We start from the raw sequence: 21,414 nt of genomic DNA, 5'->3' as shown, positions 1-21,414 counted from the left end.
AAAGTCTTTTTACCACAGTCTTGTTAACAAATTTTATTTTTCAAGTTTTGAAACATTTAATAAATTTAATTAAATACTTACAAACAAGTGATTCACAAACAATGAACAATTAGCGTGTCTCATACAGAGAGACCTAGGTGATTGTTAGTCCCCACGGACACCGTCCGGGGGGACTTATAGGTTTGGTCATGTCCGTGCGTGTGTGCGTCCGTGCGTGCGTGTGTGCGTGCGTCCGTCCGTTCACGCAGATATCTCAGAGATGCAAGAAGCGATTTCATTCAAACTTTGTACAAGGATTACTTCATATGTCATACAGATGCACGTCGATTTGTTTTGTGATACGATCCAATATGGCCGCCAGGCGGCCATTTTATTACGATTTTTTTATGTACAGAGCCATAACTCAGACATGTTTCAACCGATTTTATTCAAAGTTGGTACAAGGACATTGACCAATGTCATAGATATGCACATCAATTTGTTTTGTGATATGATCCAATATGGCCGCCAGGCGGCCATTTTATTACAATATTTTCATATACAGTGCCATAACTCAGACATGTTTTAACCGATTTTATTCAAAGTTGGTACAAGGATTACTTCATATGTCATACAGATGCACGTCGATTTGTTTTGTGATACGATCCAAAATGGCCGCCAGGCGGCCATTTTATTACAATATTTTCATATACAGTGCCATAACTCAGACATGTTTTAACCGATTTTATTCAAAGTTGGTACAAGGACATTGACCTCTGTCATACACATGCACATTGATTTGTTTTGTGATTCGATCCAACATAGCTGCCGTTAGGCCATTTTGTTACGTTTTTTTCATGTCCGGAACCATAACTCAGACATGTATCAAGCGAATTTATTCAAAGTTGGTACAAGGAGATTTACCAATGTCATACATATGCATGGTAATTTGTTTTGTTATGCAATCAAAAATGGCCGCCGTGTAGCCATTTTATTACGAGTTTTTCATGTCCTGAACCATAACTCAGACATGTATCAAGCGAATTTATTCATAAGTATTTTTATCACAGACCTAATGAAGAGGACTCTATCCTCTCTGAGGACCTGTAATCAAAGTACCCATTAACAAGTGGGGACTGTGTCATCAACGATGACTTGTTTAAAGATTCTTTGTAACTTTCTTTTTGTCCTACCATCTTTGTTAATTTAGAAAGAGATCTAATAACTGTAACTTTGGACTAATTTTTTGGAAATCTCCTTCGAATTCTTGTAACTTGAAGGTGTGTTGGAGGCTTAAAAACAATCCAGAGGGAAAATGCTTACATTTTCCCCCTCCCTCCCCCACCCCCCACCCTCCCATTCAATCTGAGAATAGAGTGATCATGGCACATATATATAAACATAGTTGACCTTGAGCCTGACAGAATAGTTTCCATATTCCTTATTAGGGAGACACTGGCATTGGAAGACCTGGACAGCCCGGCCCACCTGGTCCACCAGGACCACCTGGAGAAGATGAGGAGGAGGGCTCTGGCGATGGATCATTCTTTGTGAGTGTCAATAGATTCTGTACCAGATCACCTGACAGGAAATGTTTTAAATCATTCAATACATCAGTCGATTTGCTCTGCATTTTGAAAATTAGTTGTGTAAATAAGCATTTACAACTGTACATATAGTGTGTGAATACATAGTGACAACAGTACATATTGTGTGAATATGTATTGACAACAGTAGGTATAAACCTTATTTTTTAATCATCTTTATTGCTTTCCTACACATACAAATTTGCATGCATGATTCTTATTAAAAGTGTGCTTAATCTTTGTACACAGTTATTTCACTGCTCAAGGAGCTCATTTTCCATTCCTTCTTATTTTTCGTCAGACAGCCGAAGTATCTCCTGTTTAATGAATATTAGCAGTTAACAATATCTGCCAAGCTGTTCATAACGGTCATGAACAGCATGTAAAAAAGCTTTGTTTTCAAATGATGCTGCACGATTTTGAACAATGCAACAAATTGTTTGCATTATTATACTTGAGAGAGATGATGTCATAGCATTTTATAAAATGCACAAAATGCAGTGCACAAAATACCCCAATATTGAAATTGTCATGAAAATCTAACCTATCATTATTGGGATCATGATTGGTATATAATTCTTTATTTAATTATTATGTTTTCAGCCAGGTCCAGAGGGTCCAGAAGGAGCTGAAGGACCGATTGGACGACCAGGACCACCTGGTGTACAAGGTGTACCAGGACCTGCTGGCGAACCTGGCCAAGCTGGCCCACCTGGACCAGCTGGTGCTGCCGGAATTCCAGGATTCCCAGGCCCACCAGGAAGTCGTGGAAGGCCCGGAGAACAGGGTTTGCCTGGTCCCAAAGGCGAACAGGGAGTACCCGGCAAAGATGCGGAAATAGTGACTGTGGTTGGTCCACCGGGACCTGCTGGAAGAAATGGTACTGATGGAGCCCAAGGTTTACCAGGACAACAGGTTGGTGATAGTGTTTTGATATCTTAGTTTGCACTTGAAAGGGGATAACAATCAAAAGTCAGAAGTGTCATGATTTCAAATGCAGTTGTACAAATATAATTTGTGTGTACTAATGCATTGTATGAAATGTCAGGTTATCATTTGAGTATATTGCAAAGGAGCACAAAGTCTTCCTCCTGTATAATCTGCGATTTGATGGCTATTTTGAAAATTTTGAGTAAAATACTGTCACAGAAGTAAAGAAATATATGAGTGCTCATTTTGAATGATGATTTCTCGTTAAACGTAGAGCAATCTGTATTAAATTTGAAGTGCTGCAGATAATCTATCGCCAAAGAGATAAAATCTATGAAAGCCACAGGATGAAAACAAATATATAGATTCTTCTGTGGCATATTTCCATGGATTTAATTCCATAAAAGTATACTTTTTGAAATCTTCAACATAATCTTTCAATTAATTTTCCAACAAAAACTGCTGCAGTGGAAGTATACCTTAATGTAAGTTTGCCCACCAGATTATTAATGTATTTGGTGTTAAATCATGTCTTACACACAGAGACATACTCTGCCAAAGAATTTAATGTCAGATTTTCTTTTCTGCATGTCTCCAATGTGCTCAGTGCTGCTGTTACATCAACAGTGTGCTATTAAGTTTTTACAGTTGATTTGCTTATGTAGCTGTGCAGAGTTTCGCTGTTCAGGTGAAAAATATCGAAAAATGCTTCTGTTATAGGAGTTGTTGTTGTTTTGGTCAGTGTCCATACTAAGCGGTACAAATTCTATTCATTGTGTGGACGCAAAATGGCAAAAACTTTTTCTGCAGTTTATGGGCATTTTGACCATGCAGGGGAGCTATGCTAAATATCAACAAGCAACCCTTCTTCTTCAATGAATGTGATTATGAAGTGAAGGCTGAGATTTGCAGACGGCTCTCATCCTCATACATTTCCTATCTCTCTTTATTTATTTATATCCAGGGTGCAGCTGGTACTCCTGGCGTCTCTGGACCCCCTGGTATTCAAGGTCCAGTTGGTCCAAAAGGTGAAAGGGTAAGGGTCACTTCATTCTCAGATCATTCTTTAATCTGTCATAAAACTAATTTACATGTAGTCACTTCAAAAGTTGAGTAATTTGAATTTATGCAGTTGATATTTATTATTTCCATGAGACCAGTTAACTGCTGCTTTCTGTATATAAGAACAGTTGTGTGGCTGCAAGGAAGATGTTTATATTGATGCTGTTATAATATCATTTGTTTTACTCTCAGCATAGCAATCTTCATATCCGTTCTCAATACCATTGTGAACAATCTACGGCAACCAAACCAGTGATGCTTTGCATGTAAAAGGTTATGGTCATACTCAGTGCATTGCAGTAGTCAGCAATCTTGATAAATTTTGAGGACATAATTTTGTCAGATTCAAATTTTTTTCTGACAATATATCGATGACGTGAATGGTGTCTGAATCTCTTTGTCATTTGGTTGATATTTATTGATTTCAGGGTTTGGGTGGAAGCCCAGGATTTGAAGGTGAACCAGGTGCCAAGGTAAGATTATAGCTTAATGCAAGTCATATTTTGCTGTGCTATTATAGAACTATTCAACAAAATCAAAAAGTTAAGAAGATGAAACTGAAACAAGAAAACTGGTATTTTCTCTGTGTACATATATTGAGATATTGGTCCTCGCAAATATTTAGGAGTCCACAGGCATCAGTGGAATTGCTTCAGTTAATGGTTTATGCAGAAAGTCATGTGCATGCCACATGTTAATGCTCTGAAGAGTGACTTACTATTCATGTTTTGAATTACTCCAAATACAGCCTGTTTGTTTGAGTCCATGAAAGCTGTGAAGTACAGTAGTTGAAAATTGACTGCTGGTCTCATAATTTAGAAAAGACAACAATCACCGTTTTTTAGCTCATATTTGGTTTTATATATAAATACCAAAAAGAGCTTATATGATGAGTCTAAGTGGCGTCTGTGTCTGTATATTTGTGGGTATGTGCGGATGTATGTCCGTCACACACAAAGGCTCCCATACCGCCAAAGCTACCGTCTCAGTATTTGGTGTACAGGTAGATGTAGGGGTTTAGATGTGAATTTGTTCAAATGAACACGTCAGTGTCAAAAATGTGCAAATGAGGTAAGAAAAAGTGAAATTCTGAAACAGGCTTGAAACAGGCTTACTCCACTGACTTGAGTCATTTCCTGTCATTGTCATTGAACTGTTACATATTAACAGACCTGCTCAAACCATATGCAGTAGAGGGGAGGAAGATTGTCAGTAGAGGGGAACAAGACCGTCTATGGTCAAACTAAGGGGGGCCAGCTCCTTTTCTGCTATGCATGTTGCTAAAGTGGACCTCCAGTACCTAAAGTTTCAGACCTTAATTACTTTTGTCATTCTTGTTTTTCTGGTTTAAGTATTTCTTGTTGTTTTTCTGGTTGTACTGTGCAGAAATCATTGTCATAACATCAATGTAGAATTTTCCTGCACTGACCAGATAGAAACAACATTTATTGTTGATCTTTGGTACCCATACTGGTATGTACTAATTCTGATCAAATTTGAGCGACACCGTATAATTGCGGTATTTTTTGATATTTACAGGGAGAGCCAGGAGCAGATGGCGTGCCAGGCCAACCTGGCTTTGCAGGTGAACCAGGACTGCCAGGAGCCATTGGCCCCATCGGACCAGCAGGCCCAGTAGGACCAGCAGGACCACCAGGGCCACCGGGTCCGCCAGGACCATCTGTGTCTGTGGTATGTATTGCAAAGTGCAATGTTACAGTATTCATTTATATGTCAATAGCAATTTTGCTTTGCAGACACAGGAAGACACTCAGATAAGGTCAACAACAACAGCAACAATAAAATTAATAATGGTTTTCACTTGACTGTGCAATTGTACAAATTGCACATTTTGAGCCATTTTCTGCCCTTTAAAAGATACGGACAGCACGAAAATTGTGCACAAAACACAGCAATTAAATACGCCCATATGATGGTGACCCAAGTTCACTGTAGTGACCTGTGATTTTGCTGTTGTTTCTGCCCCCTCTAATGTCAAGTCTGCCCCCTAATTTTGATGAATGGGGCAAAAATTGCCCCTTTCAGTGAACATTCAGAGAAAACACTGGTAATCTTTCACAGCAAACTCCTAAATGAACAGTCAGATACAATGATAAATATGCAAATACTATAATGACACTGCAACAGAATAAAGAATGCAAAGATGAGGCAGTCATTCTCATTTCCATATACGTTTTCTTTTGTTCATGTTTAACCCCTTTGAGTGCTGTAATTTTTCTCAACAAAATTTTAGTCCAACATTTACCAATTTTTGTGGATTTTCCTGTAATTTTCTTTTAAATTTTTAACCAAATAGACATAATTTTTAACTAGCTACAGGTTTTATCAAAATTTTGGGAAAAATCTTGAAAAAGAATATCTGGCTCGGAAAAAAAAGAATTGTGTGGGTTATATTTTGTACAGGCAACAAAAATTGACTTGGGCACTCAAAGGGTTAAAGGTATTTTCAAAATTGGTAAGAAAGATTTTGCTTGGTATGTGTATTTTTGATAAGAATCAGAGTAAGTAAAAACAAGACGGCCTTGATGCAAGATATCCTTCCCTTTTGAACAGAAATATATCCCTGGCCAAGGAAAGTATAGAAGTTATTGTCTACTCTGTGTATCATTTCTTTCTTCTGGAGCTGTTACTTTGCAAAAGATGCACTGCCAACTGTTGTCACACTTCATTGCTGTCAAGACACGAAACTGTTATTATTGTTCCAAAGCGGGTTTGCTTGCTGTACAGAGGGAAAAATTTTAAATCTTTCCTAAATCGTTACATTTGTTTTTGTTTCAGCCAGTTGAGGAGGAAGAAGGCAGTGGGGATGGTTCATTCTTGAAGGTAAGATGACCTTTAAACTCTGAATGGCCAGATCACAGGACTTCATTATGATGTCATACAACAGACACATCAACTACATCCTATGCACTGACTGTAGTGTTGCGATATTTACCTTTGTATCCTGGATTTCAAATTGTTCCATAGAATGGAGGACAAATTTTGCATATCGTATACAGCTTTGCTCAGAGCCTTCATTTCTGGATCTACTCCAGAGTTAAAAGGATGTGATGTGTTCTACATACTCTGTATGCACAAAACATCATGTGATGGCATTACAATCAAACCGATGGGTACAAATGCGTATGGATATATATACCCATTTGTGCACATGGTTTTGTATGTATCTTGGTCCGTTTGAATTCCAGGTTTAAACTACTAAACACACGAACTTCACAACATAAAACTTAGATTTTCTTTATTCTGAGTTATTGCTTCCTGATTATTCATTAGCTAATCAACAGTGCAACACTTTGTTTATAGGACAAGAAAGGTGATACAGGATTGCCCGGGGTTCCTGGAGCACCTGGTGCTCCTGGAGCACCTGGACCTATTGGATTAACAGGACCACCTGGACCAGAAGGACCACCTGGACAGCAGGGACCACATGGTTTTAATGGAACACAAGGTGAAAGGGTAAGTCTACTAGGTGTTTCACGGACATTAGGTGCTAGATTCCATGTAGAGTCTGCATAGTTACTGGGCTTGGTGATGGTATCTTTCTAGCACAATGCAATTCTATGAGAGATCTCATTGCATCACCGGACATAAGCAACTGTAAGTTTCTTTGCTCAGTTTTATTCAATAGGAATATTACTGACCACATGTCCATTTTATGGATGACATTTGAAAACTACCCGGGCTATTAAGAATTTAGTCGGTATCACCAGTGAACATTTACAGAATGAACAAAATTGTATGAGTTGCATTGCCTCTACGATGTGTTCCAAGTGTGAATGTTAGTGAATTAGTACATGTATGTATCGTATTGTCATTGGGCAAGACTAAGTGGATGTAGATGACGGAGATTGCACATTTTGTTCCATACAGTATTGTCTAGATTACCAACACTATTTTGTGGTAGCCTCCCCATTGTTTTGTTGAAGTGTTGGAACCTATGTACAGGGAAATAGAGGAGGGGAGTGTAGAAAAAATATGAAGCTGCTGTTATATTTAGTTATAAGCAAAGGGTATGTTCCCATAGGGATGTGCACTTTATTTATGGTCAATGAATGCTAATTACCCAACACAAAACCTAAATCATTTCGTCAAATGACCATGCACCTATCAGCGCATCTGATGTAGATGGGATAGACCATCATAATTTGAGGAGTAACTATTGTAGTTTGTAGTACTCAAACACTATTGATTGATTGATGTGGGTTAGCTTTTGAAGTGCAAGAGAGAATAAATTTGATTTTCTTCCATTGTTTCAGGGTTTCCAAGGAGCCCAGGGACCACAGGGATTCAAGGTATGAAATGAAAATTCAACATTTCCCAGTCTGGCTATGCCCCGTCTCAACAATTGGCTACATGTGTTTGTCCTCTTTACCGATTTTTCATTATCAGTGCATACTAAATTTCCATTGAAAAATCCGTTCAGTGATACATAGATCGTTCCATTCAGTGACACATAGATTGTTTAGAAAGGGGAAAAGTTTCACTTTCCCAATGAAAATATTGCCATTTTTATGTGACTACCGCCCAAAAAAGACAAGGTCATTGCTGTACAAGCAGATTAATTTGTAAAGTCAGGCTGGCTATTAAGAAAAGTACCCATTCTGTTTCAAGATGTAACTTACTGTTGATCTACACATCTTTTGGTTTGATCTGAAGCAAGTCAAGAAACAACAAGAAGTACTGTTACACTATTTTAAATTTGTTGTGATGACTTGGCAAGTCATCGCATTGAATCAGTGTACTTCCCTGATCCCAAGAATGTAGAAAATAGCCGGCAGCTGGCAAAAACAACCGGCTGTCAGCTAAAATTTGCCGGCTGTGAAAATTGAGTTTTAGTGAAAAATCAGGACACTTTGCACAAAATGTATGAGCACATACACTACTTGTAACCGCCTGTAATTTTATTTTTTGCCACCTGTAACCAAAATTTTCTACTTCCCTGAACCCTGAATCTCCACCTTTGCCATGTACACTTCCTAATTTCTCTTTGAATCAAGAATAAATCAAGGAATGTGTATTGTTTTACAGGGTGACAAAGGAGAACAGGGACCCACTGGAGAGCAGGTAAGTGCAATGCTGTTTCCTGTAACAGTGTTTCATCCAGGATGGTATCAACGGGGGGATTTTCCACCTGTACCAGAAAATTTAGGGGGATTTCACCAGTTCATGTGTTCTACTTGTATCTCTAAGGTGACTGGCACCATTTCATGGGGGGCGCTGGTGCCCCCTTGACAAATTACTTGGGGGTGCCAACATGTCAACAGGGGGGAATTCCCATCCCCCTCTCCAGATGAAACACTGATGTAGTCTGGTTCAAGACTTACAGCCAAGTTGTCAGTGATGTCTGGTTTTTTCCTGTCAACATTTGCTGTTGCCATGACAACTCACCAAAAAGAAAAATGTGCTAAAGTAGCCAAAGTCACAAAAAAAACGTCCCCTATATACAGCTCTGTGTTGATACTAAGGTTTTGATTTAAATTTTTTTGACAATTTATTTTTACCACTTTAATATCACCTGTAGTCATACAGAATGTACAGCACTGTTGATACTAATTGCAAAAACATTTTTTTGCAGGGCATTGGTATCAGAGGCTTGCCTGGTTTGCCTGGAGTACCGGGGTTAAAGGCAAGTACATGTTTATTGAATGTAGTGTTCTTACAGATCTAGGATGAAATACTGCTTAACCCTTTGAGTGCTGTAATTTTTCCCACCAAAATTTTAGTGCAAAGTTTTACTAACTTTTATGAATTTTTCTGAAATTTTTTGATAATTTTTGACCAAATGTATATTGCATTTCATTAGCCACACTTTATCAAAATTTCAGCAAAAATCCCCCAAAAATTGACAAGCCTGTGAAAATCATGTTTACAGTATCTCTGTCTTCAGGGACCTTCAAATCTTCAAGTCTTTGTTAAAATGCACCATATAGGACATGTTTAGCTTCACTAGTTTTAGCCTACTTGATCTGATAGTGAAATATGAACTTGGTAGGTAAAGCCACAACATGATGTTTCTATATTATTTTTCACAGGGAGAGGATGGTGTATGCTTACCAGCTCAGTGCACTTCTCCCATCATTGATCCACCTGGCGCTCTGCCGCCTGGACCCCCCGGCCCACCTGGACCGCCAGGGCCAATCGGAATACCAGGGAGACCAGGGGTACCAGGAATTCCTGGTTTTGTAAGTTGACACATATAACCTCCGAGGATGTAGCACGGTGGCGTTTAGTAATGTGTGTAGTTTGATCGAGTCATCTGTGTGTGGTGATTGGTCAGGTTTCAAATGCTATCGCGACATAATTGATGTGTTGCTGTAACAGTGAGAATACAGAGCAAAACTAGCAAAAAATTTGAGAAAGTGACGATTAGTCGACACAAACTTTCAGACATGAACTTTAAAAGTGATTTCCTTGGGAGCCGCTAGCTATGTACCCCCATTCAAATCCCTATCTCTGACTAATCCCAAGGGTACAAGTGATTCATGTTAAAATCTATGCCCACCAATCCCAGTCTTGTCAAAAATCATTTCAAGTTTATCACTGATGCCATAGAGTTTGGAAGGATACAAATCTTTCATGATTATCATGCTGGTTGATGAAATGAGTTACTACAAGTGTTACACGCAGTGTAATATCTTGTGAAAAAGTTCCCAAGCAAGCGATTCTCCTTGTCAACAATTCTCACCTTGAGACACAAATTTTCAAGGTGCTTTTGGGTTTACAGAATGTGTGTATAAAGAGAGATTTAATTGACTTTCGTAATGACAGGTTGTCTTGGAAACTAGCCACCAGAACAGAACACCCATTCAATCCTGTTAAAATAATGCATCAAAACATGTTCTGCTTTATAGTTGAATTAATGACACCCATGCAGTAATGAGACAAATTATAATCACTTTCTTTTTCTTTTTACAATAGAATGGAACAGCTAATGGACTTGTTGGTCAGAAGGTAAGAAATATGATCAAACTTTTCTTTGAAAACTTATTTCTAAGGTGTATTAATAATTTTGTCAACAAAAACTATATTTTGTTTGGTAAAGTATTTTACCTATTTGTAGTCGGTGTGCCATTTTATCGTGCCTTTCATTTTCAAAGGTGTTATGCTAACTCAACACATTTCGGTGACAGCAACAGATCATGCCAAATGATGTTATTTTATTAACTTGCTCTCTGTGGGCATATGGTGTATGTCAAGAAACTCAGAGTCTCTTTCTGGAAAAAAACACTCTTCAAGTGTAAACTTATGACTTGTCCAAGTTTAAAATATTTTTGTCAAATGAGAGTATAAATTAGGACTGATTATCATGTACAGTGTCAAAAATTTCATAACGAGGACAAAACATATTTTTGAACATTTCTCAGTGCGGCTTTTGTTACTGAATCAAATGTCTGAAAAGCAGTGAAAATGTTGCAATGATTTCGAAACATTAGTTGTAGGAAATTGGTTGGAGGATGTTCTTGTGTCTTCAGAATTCATATCAAGGATACATTAGTGTTATGATGAATACTCATTTGTTTCAGGGTGAACCTGGTGAAGTGGGTACAATCGGACTTCCAGGGTTGACTGGCCCAAGAGGATTTCCCGGAAAGCCTGGAAGACAGGTAAGGAAATATCCTATGTTCAGACAACATATGCTAATCTCATTTGTATCATTACATGAAAGGCCACTAAGAATTCAGCAATTTTTGCCTTGGACATATCACTTCTACTCTTTTGAAAATTCCTTGATGTGAATAAACCATCTACTTTTTGCTAACTGCTGAAGTGACCATCTTTTCTTGGTGTTCATTTACACACAATTATGAGGAAAAATTTCAAATATGTCTTTCTGTCACAAGATGTATACTTAAATTGGCTGGTGAGAAAATTAATCAGTAGATAATAAAATTATAGAGTTTGCTCAGTTCAGGTAGCTATTCCATGAAAATCACAGGGAATTATTTTGTGTCTCTGAATGAAAGCCAGCAAGTAATAAGTGCAGAGAGTTGCCATATCGAGAGATTTTTTAGTGGTTCTTGTGTTGTTTGAAGATATGCAAAGAGTCAGTAGGTGAAGATAAGTAAACTTCTTTAAGTTATAGCTTGGGTAGTCAGTTGTCTTGCTGTATTCTTGCAGGGTCTGAAAGGGGTTCCCGGCAGTGACGGTGCACCTGGACAGCCAGGAGTGCAAGGACCAGAAGGACCCAGGGTGAGTAGATTTGGAATTCAGACGTTCAAATGATCAGGAGTCTTTTGGCTAGTAACTTCTTGCCAAACAGAATAGTTATTGGTTGGAAATCTAACAAACTGAATGGTTTCACCCTTGTTCTCAGAATAAAAGCCAAAGAGGACATAGTTGTTGTAAGTGACGTAACTTTGACGCACTCATTCAGAGTCCTCAAACGAAACCTGGGTAAAATCAATCAGCCACCTGTGAAAAGGTAAAAAATTACCTTATATGCCAACACAACATATCTTGCTCTGAAAGTGCTTGGATAGTGAAAATACAACAAAAGATAATTCTACAATGTGTTTGCAGATGCCATTATTTTTAAAAAATTATCTTTTGTTATTTTTTCACTCTTTGAAATTGCTAAACAGACACTCAGAGAGTCCTTGAATTTCCAGTTGATTGTTTACTTTATTCTTACTGACAATGCAGGCCAAACCAATCATAGAAACAATTTGGCCAAATTACACCGTGGTAGTTAGAGAGATTAAAAATTTTGTGTGGCCAATTATCATGCCATGGCTAGAACTGTCTGGAAGCACTAATGCACTTCATAGACTACCTTCTTATAGGTTATCCAAAATACTGTCGGGAACAGACAGTGGTCAGTTTGTAGCAGTGAAGCAAAGCTAGACAGACATTTGGCCAGTTATGTATAATTTACTGTCTACCAAAGTGACTGTAGACCTTTACGCAGTGCCATCAGTGTTCACTTTGAATGAAGGACACTATAAATTAGCAATGGCTGTAGTTTTAACGGCAGAGCACCAATTTGTTGGAAGAGGTCTGATATAAATACAGACACATTAGGCTGGAAATTACAAAGGCTATTCACAAGAATCCTTCAATGATGGAAAATGATGACTTACAAATAATAATGTATTGAAATTAATGAGCAGACAAAACACCACAGAAAATAAAGCTTATTTATGTCATTCCTGTCCTCCTGATACACACATCCATATGTCAACTATTTTCCCATCTCCATCACAGTACCCCATGTCTTTCCCCTGTCTGCTTCTCCCATTCAAGTATTGCAAACATATTGCCCTTCCCTATCGAGCCCAGTATCCTAAACATGCTATCTCCCCTTCTTGCACCTACACCAAATGCTCACCTCCCAAATATTCAAAACCCAATATTCCAAATATCTTTCCATTTCTCCCTGTATCCCCTTATCCTAATTAAAGACGTTCAACCATTCATTTACTGTATAACTCTAATTGATGACAATTCTTCTATCATCTTGATGCGCTCATTCCCACAGGGTGAGAAAGGTGAGCCGTACACGATAAAAGACAATGAATTCTTGTTACTGAAAGGTGACAAAGGAAAGCGAGGGAGAGCTGGTCCACCAGGCAGCAAGGGTGAATTTGGCCTTCCAGGAAGACCGGTGAGTTAACGTTAATTGGTAACCATGTACACTTGCAACACATTTTCATTTGTAACATACCTTCATACCTGAAAATTTGTACATGTATTCGACCTTCAATATTTGAAATCACTTAAAAATAAAGTCATGGAATTTTTAGGTGTATCAACCCAAAAAATTTCGAAAATCTGCTAATATGCCATAGTGTGTACTTCAAATGAAGAGGCATCTCGTATCTTGATGAAATATATTGATTATTTCTGCAAGTGGAATTATTTTAATAAATATTGGATTGTAATTCTGCACACTTGTGACTTTGTGGAATGTTTTACCAATGGATTTTTATGTTTAACAAATGTACCGATAGATAAGACCCAAAGTTGTCAAATTATTTTATGTGATAAAAATTGCCTATCATCATCTGTACTCATTCCTTGTTCTCTCCTGTGAATTTCAGGGAAGACCTGGAATACCTGGCCTTCCAGGTCCAGCCGGCAAGCAAGGAGAAAGAGGAGAGCCTGGTTTTGCTGTAAGTTTTTAACCCTTTGAGCGCTAAAGTCAGTTTTGGTCACCATTATAACATACACCCTAGTCAAATTTTTTCGAGTTTTTGCCAAAATTTTGATAAACAAATGTAGCCAACGAAATATGATGTTCATTTGGTCCAAAATTATCAAAAAAATTTCACAAAAGTTTATAAATATTAACAAAATGTTGCATTTAAATTTTGGAGGGAAAAATTTCAGCATTCAAATGGTTAAGGAGTTTGATTGGTCATGATAGGCCCATATGATGATGTGATAGCCCCCGAATCAGAACAACAACAGTACATAATTGAATTAAATGAATGGAAATACATGCTCGATTCAATGAGAGTTTGAATGACTTCCTTAAAATGGGCAAATTGAAAAGTTTACCTATAAGAGAAGCAAATGGCTGAAATTTTCCAAGTCTAAAGAAATAGCCACTTTTCTATGTTGGCTCTTTATATGAGCAATTTTCACTAAATACTAAATTTTGACAAACAAAACGTTCAACTCCAATCATATTCATAGTTTCCAATTTTATTCACACTAGCTCTTTGTGTAGCAAAATAATGTTATCCTAATTTTTAGAAAACTTTTTACTCCTGAAATATTTGCCAAAGTTGCCTTCTAGACTACAATTAATGAGGCAGCAAATCTCTCCGTATCGCAATCATTTTTTAAATGATTCAAGTGAAGTGAGTCTTCGTTGTTGATAACATGCTGCTTCCTGTCTCACAGGGCATACCAGGATTGAGTGGTTTGAAAGGAGAGAAAGGAGAAACTGTGAGTCTATTTGCCTTCTATTCTGTATAACATTATGGTTGTTGTAGTCTATTTGCCATCTATTGTGTTCAATATCATGGTTGTGAATCTATTTGTTTTCTATTGTGTTCAATATTATGATTGCGAGTCTATATGCCTTCTATTCTATTCAATATTATGGTCATTAGTCTATTTGCTGTACTTTCTATTCTATATCATGGGTTACACAAAGACAACGTGATGCAACTTGGAGCAATAGGCCTGAATATATTAGATTATTTTGAAACGTAGGCAGTACAATGGAAAGACTCAAAATATATGTTGTGTAGCCTTACCCTTATACCCATGAAATACTGAAGTAAGAATTAGCATTTTGTAATTTGTATGGCAGAGCAAAATGGTTCTATTTTTATTTACAGAATAAATAACTCAACTCACAATTTTATCAGTGAATCTCCTTTTTAATGTGCCTTAGGATCAGTTTGTTATCTGCTAACTTGAGAAAAGGCAAATTAGTCGTCTATCTGAATGAGCTCTTTTTTTCCCATACATCATATTTTTCTTTCTGATATGCTTCTTGCTGATAATTCCCCATCTATTAATGTGGGAAGAATAGACTCTGTGAATGCTACATTAAAATACCTGTATTCTAAGCCATAGTTTCAGTTGTAGTTCAATGACAATTTTTTTCTTGTGCATTATACATGAAACGTAATTTTTTTCATCCCATTTGATACTGTCAGCCATTGTTCATAATGTAGTATCTTTTGTGAGTCCTATACTAGATGGCAACAGTTATTCATCAGATGACCTCTGACCCTATGACTTTTGACCTCTGACCAATCAACCTATAATCTCTGACATTCTTTCTTCACCACATTTCTTTCAGGGCGAAGCAGTTGCTATCAAGGTAATTAAAATTTTAATGAAATCAAACATTTTCAATTAAACAAAAATCAGTGACTTTAAAATCTTATACAGGTATCACAATCATGCTATTTTTCCAAATGCCTTCTGTGGGGGATAAAAAAATTAAAAAAACATTGACAGTCATATTCAACAAGTAGACAATAATTCAAGAGACTATAATATTTGTATACACTTATTGAAGATTTATGGTAAATCATAGGTTAAGAAATTATCAAAATATTGTTTCATGTACCTGGTTATGGAATGATAATTGGTAAAGTTTAGGTTTTTAAAATATCAGTTACTAATACAAATGCAAATGGGTACAATAAAGTGGTATATAATTAAAACAATAATTTGTCACAACTCTATGTGAATTCTAGTGATACCTGTACGTTTAAGGTTGTGTGTGCCTCGAAAGTGAAAGATCTAAATGTTTGAGCCAAAATTATCAAAACACTTACAGAAAAAATCATAAAAATTGGGTGAAATGTTGCACTGAAATTTTGGTGGGAAAAATTACAGCACTCAAAGGGTTAATGCCACATTCACTTATCTCTTTCCCTCTCCTTCTGCATTCCTCTATTTACTCTCCACCCTCCCCTTCCCCTCTTTAAAACTCCTCACTTCACAGGGTGAAAAAGGTGACTCAGGACCAATCGGTTTACCTGGTCTTCCAGGACCACCTGGAATGGGACCAGTCACAGAAGATCCCAGTGATCCGGCATCTGTGGTAAGAAACCATCCGAAAAATTTCATGACTTTATCGAAGACCACTGGTTGTCATCAAACTGTGTAACACATAGTTATTGTACATGGATCTTATCTCTGGCTGTTTATAGTGAATGACTCTAAAGAGCTCTTAATACTTCAAGTTTACATCTTTTCTTTGATATAAAATATCTTTGGCACCAATATCAGCATATACATATCTGTATCCTCCTTCTTTTCTTATGTTTACCGATAACCAGCAGTGAATTACATTTCAGCAACAATGTCATTGTGCTTATATGTTAAATGGCGAAGATCAGTCCTGAATATTATTGTAGAAAATTTGTATAACAAGATGAAAATTTGAAAACTGTACTCATAGTGAAGGTGGGTTTTGTCCAAAAATTGAAATTTTCAACTCAATGATTTTCAAATGGAACATCCTCAATTACTACGACGACTACCAGCTGAGTTTTACTTTTGGTTTATAACCCCTATGGCAGCTTGATTCTACATGCATATGGTTTTATATGCAAAAATATAGTTTTGGCCATGTACAGTTACCATATAATATGAAGGCTGTGTTTTCACTCAACATGTGATTTGTCACATCTGAATATCTCATCATTGATGTGAGCATTACATGCCTGGCATTTATTGTTTAGCAAAGCACTTTGTCTGTATTTATGACTGTTAACCCTTTTAGCACCAAAGTCCATTTTTGTCCTCTTTATAAAATAAACCCCTGTCAAGTTTTCTCAGATTTTCGCCAAATTTTTGAGAAAGAAACTGTAGCCAATGAAATGTGATCACCATTTGGTCCAAAATTATCAAAAAATTACGGAAAAATTCATAAAAATTGGTAAAATGTTGCACTGAAGTTTTGATGGGAAAAAAATTACAGCGGTCAAGGGTTAAGTGTGCAAGCAGTGCTCATGTTGTTGTTAGCTCACATTTGGTGTACCAATGTGAGGTTATCGTATAAGCTGAATCAGTTCATTTGCATCTGATTTGCATGTCTGTATGTCTGTATATTTGTGGGTATGTGCGGATGTATGTCCGTCACACACAAATTTAGGCTCCCATACCGCCAAAGCTACCATCTCAGTATTTGGTGTACAGGTAGATGCAGAGGTTGAGATGTGAATTTGTTCAAATGAACACATCAGTGTCAAAAATGTGCAAATGAGGTAAGAAAAAGTGAAATCCTGCAAATGTGCAGGAGGCATGCTGGTGAGAAACAGGCAAACTCCACTGATCTTGACTCATTTCCTGTCATTGTTTATGAACTGTTACATATTAACAGACCAGCTGCAACCATAGACAGTGGGGGAATAGCGTTTATACTAAACTAAGAGGGGCTTGTTTCCGCTATGCATGTTGCTAAAGTTGACCTCCAGTACCTAAAGTTAGACCTTAATTACTTTTGTCATTCTTGTTTTTCTGGTTTAAATATTTCTTGTTGTTTTTCTGGTTGTACTGTGCAGAAATCATTGCCATAACATCAACATAGAATTTTCCTCCACTGAACAGATAGAAACAACATTTATTGTTGATCATTTGTAACCCATACTGGTATATATCAATTCTGATCAAATTTGAGCGACACCGTATAATTGCGGTATTTTTATTACATAACGTGAGTTTTGACTGCATGTTTGTCGTACATCTTCACGCCAGTTCACAGTTAGTCTGCAGTCAGTTCAATAAACAAGATGACAGATCTGAAACACAGGTTGGATATTTATTTTCCAGTAGGCTAAAATTCAGTCAAAATGAAATACTTTTATTTCCATATGGCCAGTAATATCATATAAGATTTTAATCTTAAAAGTTCACTATACAGGGGGCACAGATGCTTTTGAATTAGAATTCATCCCATGAAGTCAAACAACTTGGTTCTGTACCACAGGGGCCAACGTAGGATCCAGTGAAAAATGACTGATTATCATGAGATTCACTTAGATCATTGGCAGTTTACCTCCCCCTTGAGGCTGCATGGCATCATTGTACATCGCTGATGTTACTGTGCAGTGTCTGTCCAGGTCCAGTGACTAATACCATGGACGTCATCGTGTGTTCCTTTGTCGTCACAAAACGTCATCACATCTCCCTGGATGTTATGAATCATACAAAGCAACCTTTCCTGTACTAATTCTCCATTTTTAGGTGACTGAGAGAAATTATAGAGATCGCGATGAGCACATGATCTCTCACCTTCTTTCATCAGCCTGTGATTAAAATGTGACTTCAGAATTCAAGATGATGTGCAAAATGTTTTCCATAATCATCCAAATATTTGTACTTGACTCAGTTCATTCACTGAAAAATCTCTTAAAAATCTCAAAAACAAGTCTATTTAAGCATTTTACATGTGTTTTCCTTCTATCCTTCAATTTTTACCGATTTCAGCCACGTCGTTACAACGGCCAGGATGTAAGTACTAAGAGTTGGAAATCATAGCAGACAAAATCTCAACAGCTTCTGATCATGAAACCTCATTAACATAACCTACTAACTTCAGATCTACTATTGGACAGTTCATGTCATGTGACTAGTCATTAAACCATTCCCCTACCCAAACCACCATTTGCTTTGCAAGTAACCAGTACATAACAAACTAAAAAATTTTACAAGGCTTTAGCAATCTCCCGGCAGTCCCTTACAGTAAATATTCAGCAAATTGCATCCATCGTTAAAAGAATACATAGTCAATAAGGTATTGATACAGACATGAGGGAAGTACTGGGTATTTTACTATAACACAGGGCATTCATTTATAGCTTTTACCGATACGCGGTGATTGATAATGTTGATACATAAGTCAGTATCATTAAATTGTCACAAAATGTATTGTGTTCGATGACAATGAAAAAGTATATGCAGTGTGGGTATCTTCAAAATAAGTTGAATACTGACTTACGGGAGGAAGTGTTCGATTCTAGAAAATACGTTCGTAGAAATTTTTTTTTAAGCTACGTTCATGATAACTTCGTTTTTTCATCATGATGTTTTGATAAATGTATTCAACAATTATCAGTTGAAAAATCGCAAAAAAAGATAATTTAAATATAATGGGGGTTTGGGTTGAAATTGGATTCCAAGAAAAAGGTTGTAAATGTGGAATATAATTATGATGCCAGGGTTGCCGTCACTTTTATGGAATATGTGTGGTAAAATAGTCATTTACAGTGCTACTTTTTATGGAAAATTTTTAGTTGAATATCACTTACCAAGTTTTATGTGTTTTGGACTGACTAGTCATGTAAAGTCACTACGGATTGTTGTCAACCAAGGCAACTTGTGGTATGACAGTTCAACGATGTTATGGAAGGCCAGAGATGAAAAGTAGAGGGTTTACGTACTTTGCTTCGAACGTTCATGTTCTGCAAACATTCCATATATACTGTACTTATATCTTTAATGGGAAGATGTGTCAATGAGAAACTTATGTTTGTGGACACAGTATATCGGAACCAACTGAGCTGGTATTGTGTCTGCAGGGAGTCAAATATTAGTCTAATAAGATGTTACTTCTGATGCTAGTGTCTCTCTCTCTGATATCATGTCACCATTGCATGGGCGTAGTGTAGTGAGCAAAACATAAGCAGCTTCTTTGCAAAAGTAAATGCACCGTATATAAGGGATTTGCAGAAGCCTGGTACAAGAGAGGCTTCCTCGTAAACCATAAAGGCAATAAACATACAACTTTATATTGTAAAATGCCAAGCACTGCCCACATCTTATAATGCAGAAAGCTTGCCACTTCTATGCCTGAACTTTTTTTGCATGCCTGAATTTATGAATGGCAAAAAGTATATTCTATGAAACATTTTTTTCATCAGAAATACGGAAACCTGGAAATGGTTTGACTTGTTGCCATCTTGACAGATGTTTTGTAAGATTTTCATAAAACTATGGATGATTCATTGTTATTACATGTATGGACTTTTTCGCAATGGAGTGATTATGAAAGAATATTTTGAAGATGTACTGATGAGACAAAGTAGTGTAAATACATCAAGAATATTTGGATTACAGTCAGCGTGTAGTGCAAAGCTGTGAAGATATCTTTATGTATAGTTAAATGCCGTTGATGGAGATAACCATCTTTATAAATATGAATGTCAGTTTACAATAGAAGATAATTTGCAAAGTTTATTTGTTACCATCCAGACACACTAGCTGTGTGTAAATTTGTAAATACAGCAGATCAGAAAATTGAATAGGTCATTTTGGTGTCAATTTATTGTAATTGGTTTCTGTGTTTCTGCCAAGGAAAAGAGTATTGATAGAATTTCATGTGTTTGATTGTGTGTACAGGGTACACCGGGCTTACCAGGTTTGCCCGGACCAACCGGGCCAAAAGGTCAGAAGGGAGATATCGGCGAGAGAGGCGCTCTGGGACCAATAGGTCTGCCAGGGAATCCAGGAACGGATGGTGAACAAGGTAGGCCTGTCAAGCTGTATAAACATTAGAATGCACAACTGAATAGCAACCATGTGAGAACCATGTTGTCTGAAAAAAGTTTGGTCAACTGCTTGTCTCCACACTGTTGCATGACTGGATTTCCACTGTTTCAACATCTTCAACTTTTTATGACTTTTAGAAATTTAGATGTTGTTTGAGAAGACTTATTATACCTCTGCCCTATACCTGTATTGGTTACTGGTATTGTTTTTGTGATACTGAATATGATTATTTAAAGAATCTTTACTTTTCAAATGTAAATTGGGCAAGACTTAAGTATCTTGGGCCTATGCAAAACTTTCATTCACATTAACCGTTCCTTGAGTATGTTTGTATGGAGGTACTTACAAAAGCACCCTTACATAAACACTGATTTCTTCATAAGCAAGGCATAGCCAAGCGTTTTTCGGGTTTGCAGCAAGGAATTAGGAAGCGTATTTTTAACATGATAGCGTGCAGTGGTATATTGATTTATACCTTTGAGATACAACATGATGGAAATATTTCCCAGGACACACACCTCTTCCCAGCCAGAACAACAGCAACATATAACAACACATATTTCCCTTCCACCAGGCGAGAAGGGAATGCCTGGTCAGACTGGTGCACCAGGTGAAGCAGGCCCTCGGGGTACCGGAGGTCTGCCTGGTGCCATGGGACCCCAGGGACCCAACGGTGTGGATGGTCTGCCAGGACCTGAAGGTAAAAAAGGAAAGAAGGGAGACACAGGAGAGCCGGGTCAACCCGGACAAAAGGTAAGTGTATGCTTTCAATGCATTGCCTAGCTCATCTTTTGATCCAGTTGTTTAATAAGGTAATTTGCAAGGGTTATTACACGGAATTTGGTCAATATCAGATCATATTTGAGTGATG

The 21,414-nt window shown here is 37.3% G+C and overlaps 1 protein-coding gene across 6 annotated transcripts in view; it reads left to right on the top strand.

Annotated features, from left to right (window-relative positions):
• LOC139143870 (collagen alpha-1(I) chain-like) overlaps window positions 1–21,414 on the top strand; it is a 115,544-nt gene that overhangs the window by 83,467 nt on the left and 10,663 nt on the right. For 4 of the 6 annotated variants that reach the window (XM_070714458.1, XM_070714457.1, XM_070714455.1 and 1 more), the window contains 22 exons: window positions 1,428–1,529; window positions 2,169–2,480; window positions 3,460–3,531; window positions 3,986–4,030; window positions 5,097–5,249; window positions 6,357–6,401; window positions 6,882–7,034; window positions 7,835–7,870; window positions 8,607–8,642; window positions 9,154–9,204; window positions 9,611–9,760; window positions 10,497–10,529; window positions 11,102–11,182; window positions 11,697–11,768; window positions 13,057–13,182; window positions 13,619–13,690; window positions 14,427–14,471; window positions 15,340–15,360; window positions 15,994–16,092; window positions 18,483–18,506; window positions 20,394–20,520; window positions 21,118–21,296. In XM_070714458.1, coding sequence (XP_070570559.1) covers window positions 1,428–1,529; window positions 2,169–2,480; window positions 3,460–3,531; window positions 3,986–4,030; window positions 5,097–5,249; window positions 6,357–6,401; window positions 6,882–7,034; window positions 7,835–7,870; window positions 8,607–8,642; window positions 9,154–9,204; window positions 9,611–9,760; window positions 10,497–10,529; window positions 11,102–11,182; window positions 11,697–11,768; window positions 13,057–13,182; window positions 13,619–13,690; window positions 14,427–14,471; window positions 15,340–15,360; window positions 15,994–16,092; window positions 18,483–18,506; window positions 20,394–20,520; window positions 21,118–21,296 — 2,034 coding nt within the window. The remainder of the gene's footprint in view (window positions 1–1,427; window positions 1,530–2,168; window positions 2,481–3,459; window positions 3,532–3,985; window positions 4,031–5,096; window positions 5,250–6,356; window positions 6,402–6,881; window positions 7,035–7,834; window positions 7,871–8,606; window positions 8,643–9,153; window positions 9,205–9,610; window positions 9,761–10,496; window positions 10,530–11,101; window positions 11,183–11,696; window positions 11,769–13,056; window positions 13,183–13,618; window positions 13,691–14,426; window positions 14,472–15,339; window positions 15,361–15,993; window positions 16,093–18,482; window positions 18,507–20,393; window positions 20,521–21,117; window positions 21,297–21,414) is intronic. The other 2 variants (XM_070714459.1, XM_070714456.1) reach the window with 1 other exon arrangement.

The sequence above is a fragment of the Ptychodera flava genome, chromosome 11, assembly GCF_041260155.1.
Source record: "Ptychodera flava strain L36383 chromosome 11, AS_Pfla_20210202, whole genome shotgun sequence".
In the NCBI taxonomy this organism is placed as follows: domain Eukaryota; kingdom Metazoa; phylum Hemichordata; class Enteropneusta; family Ptychoderidae; genus Ptychodera; species Ptychodera flava.
Note: the sequence above shows the minus strand (reverse complement) of the source record. Positions and strands in the feature narration are given on the sequence as shown.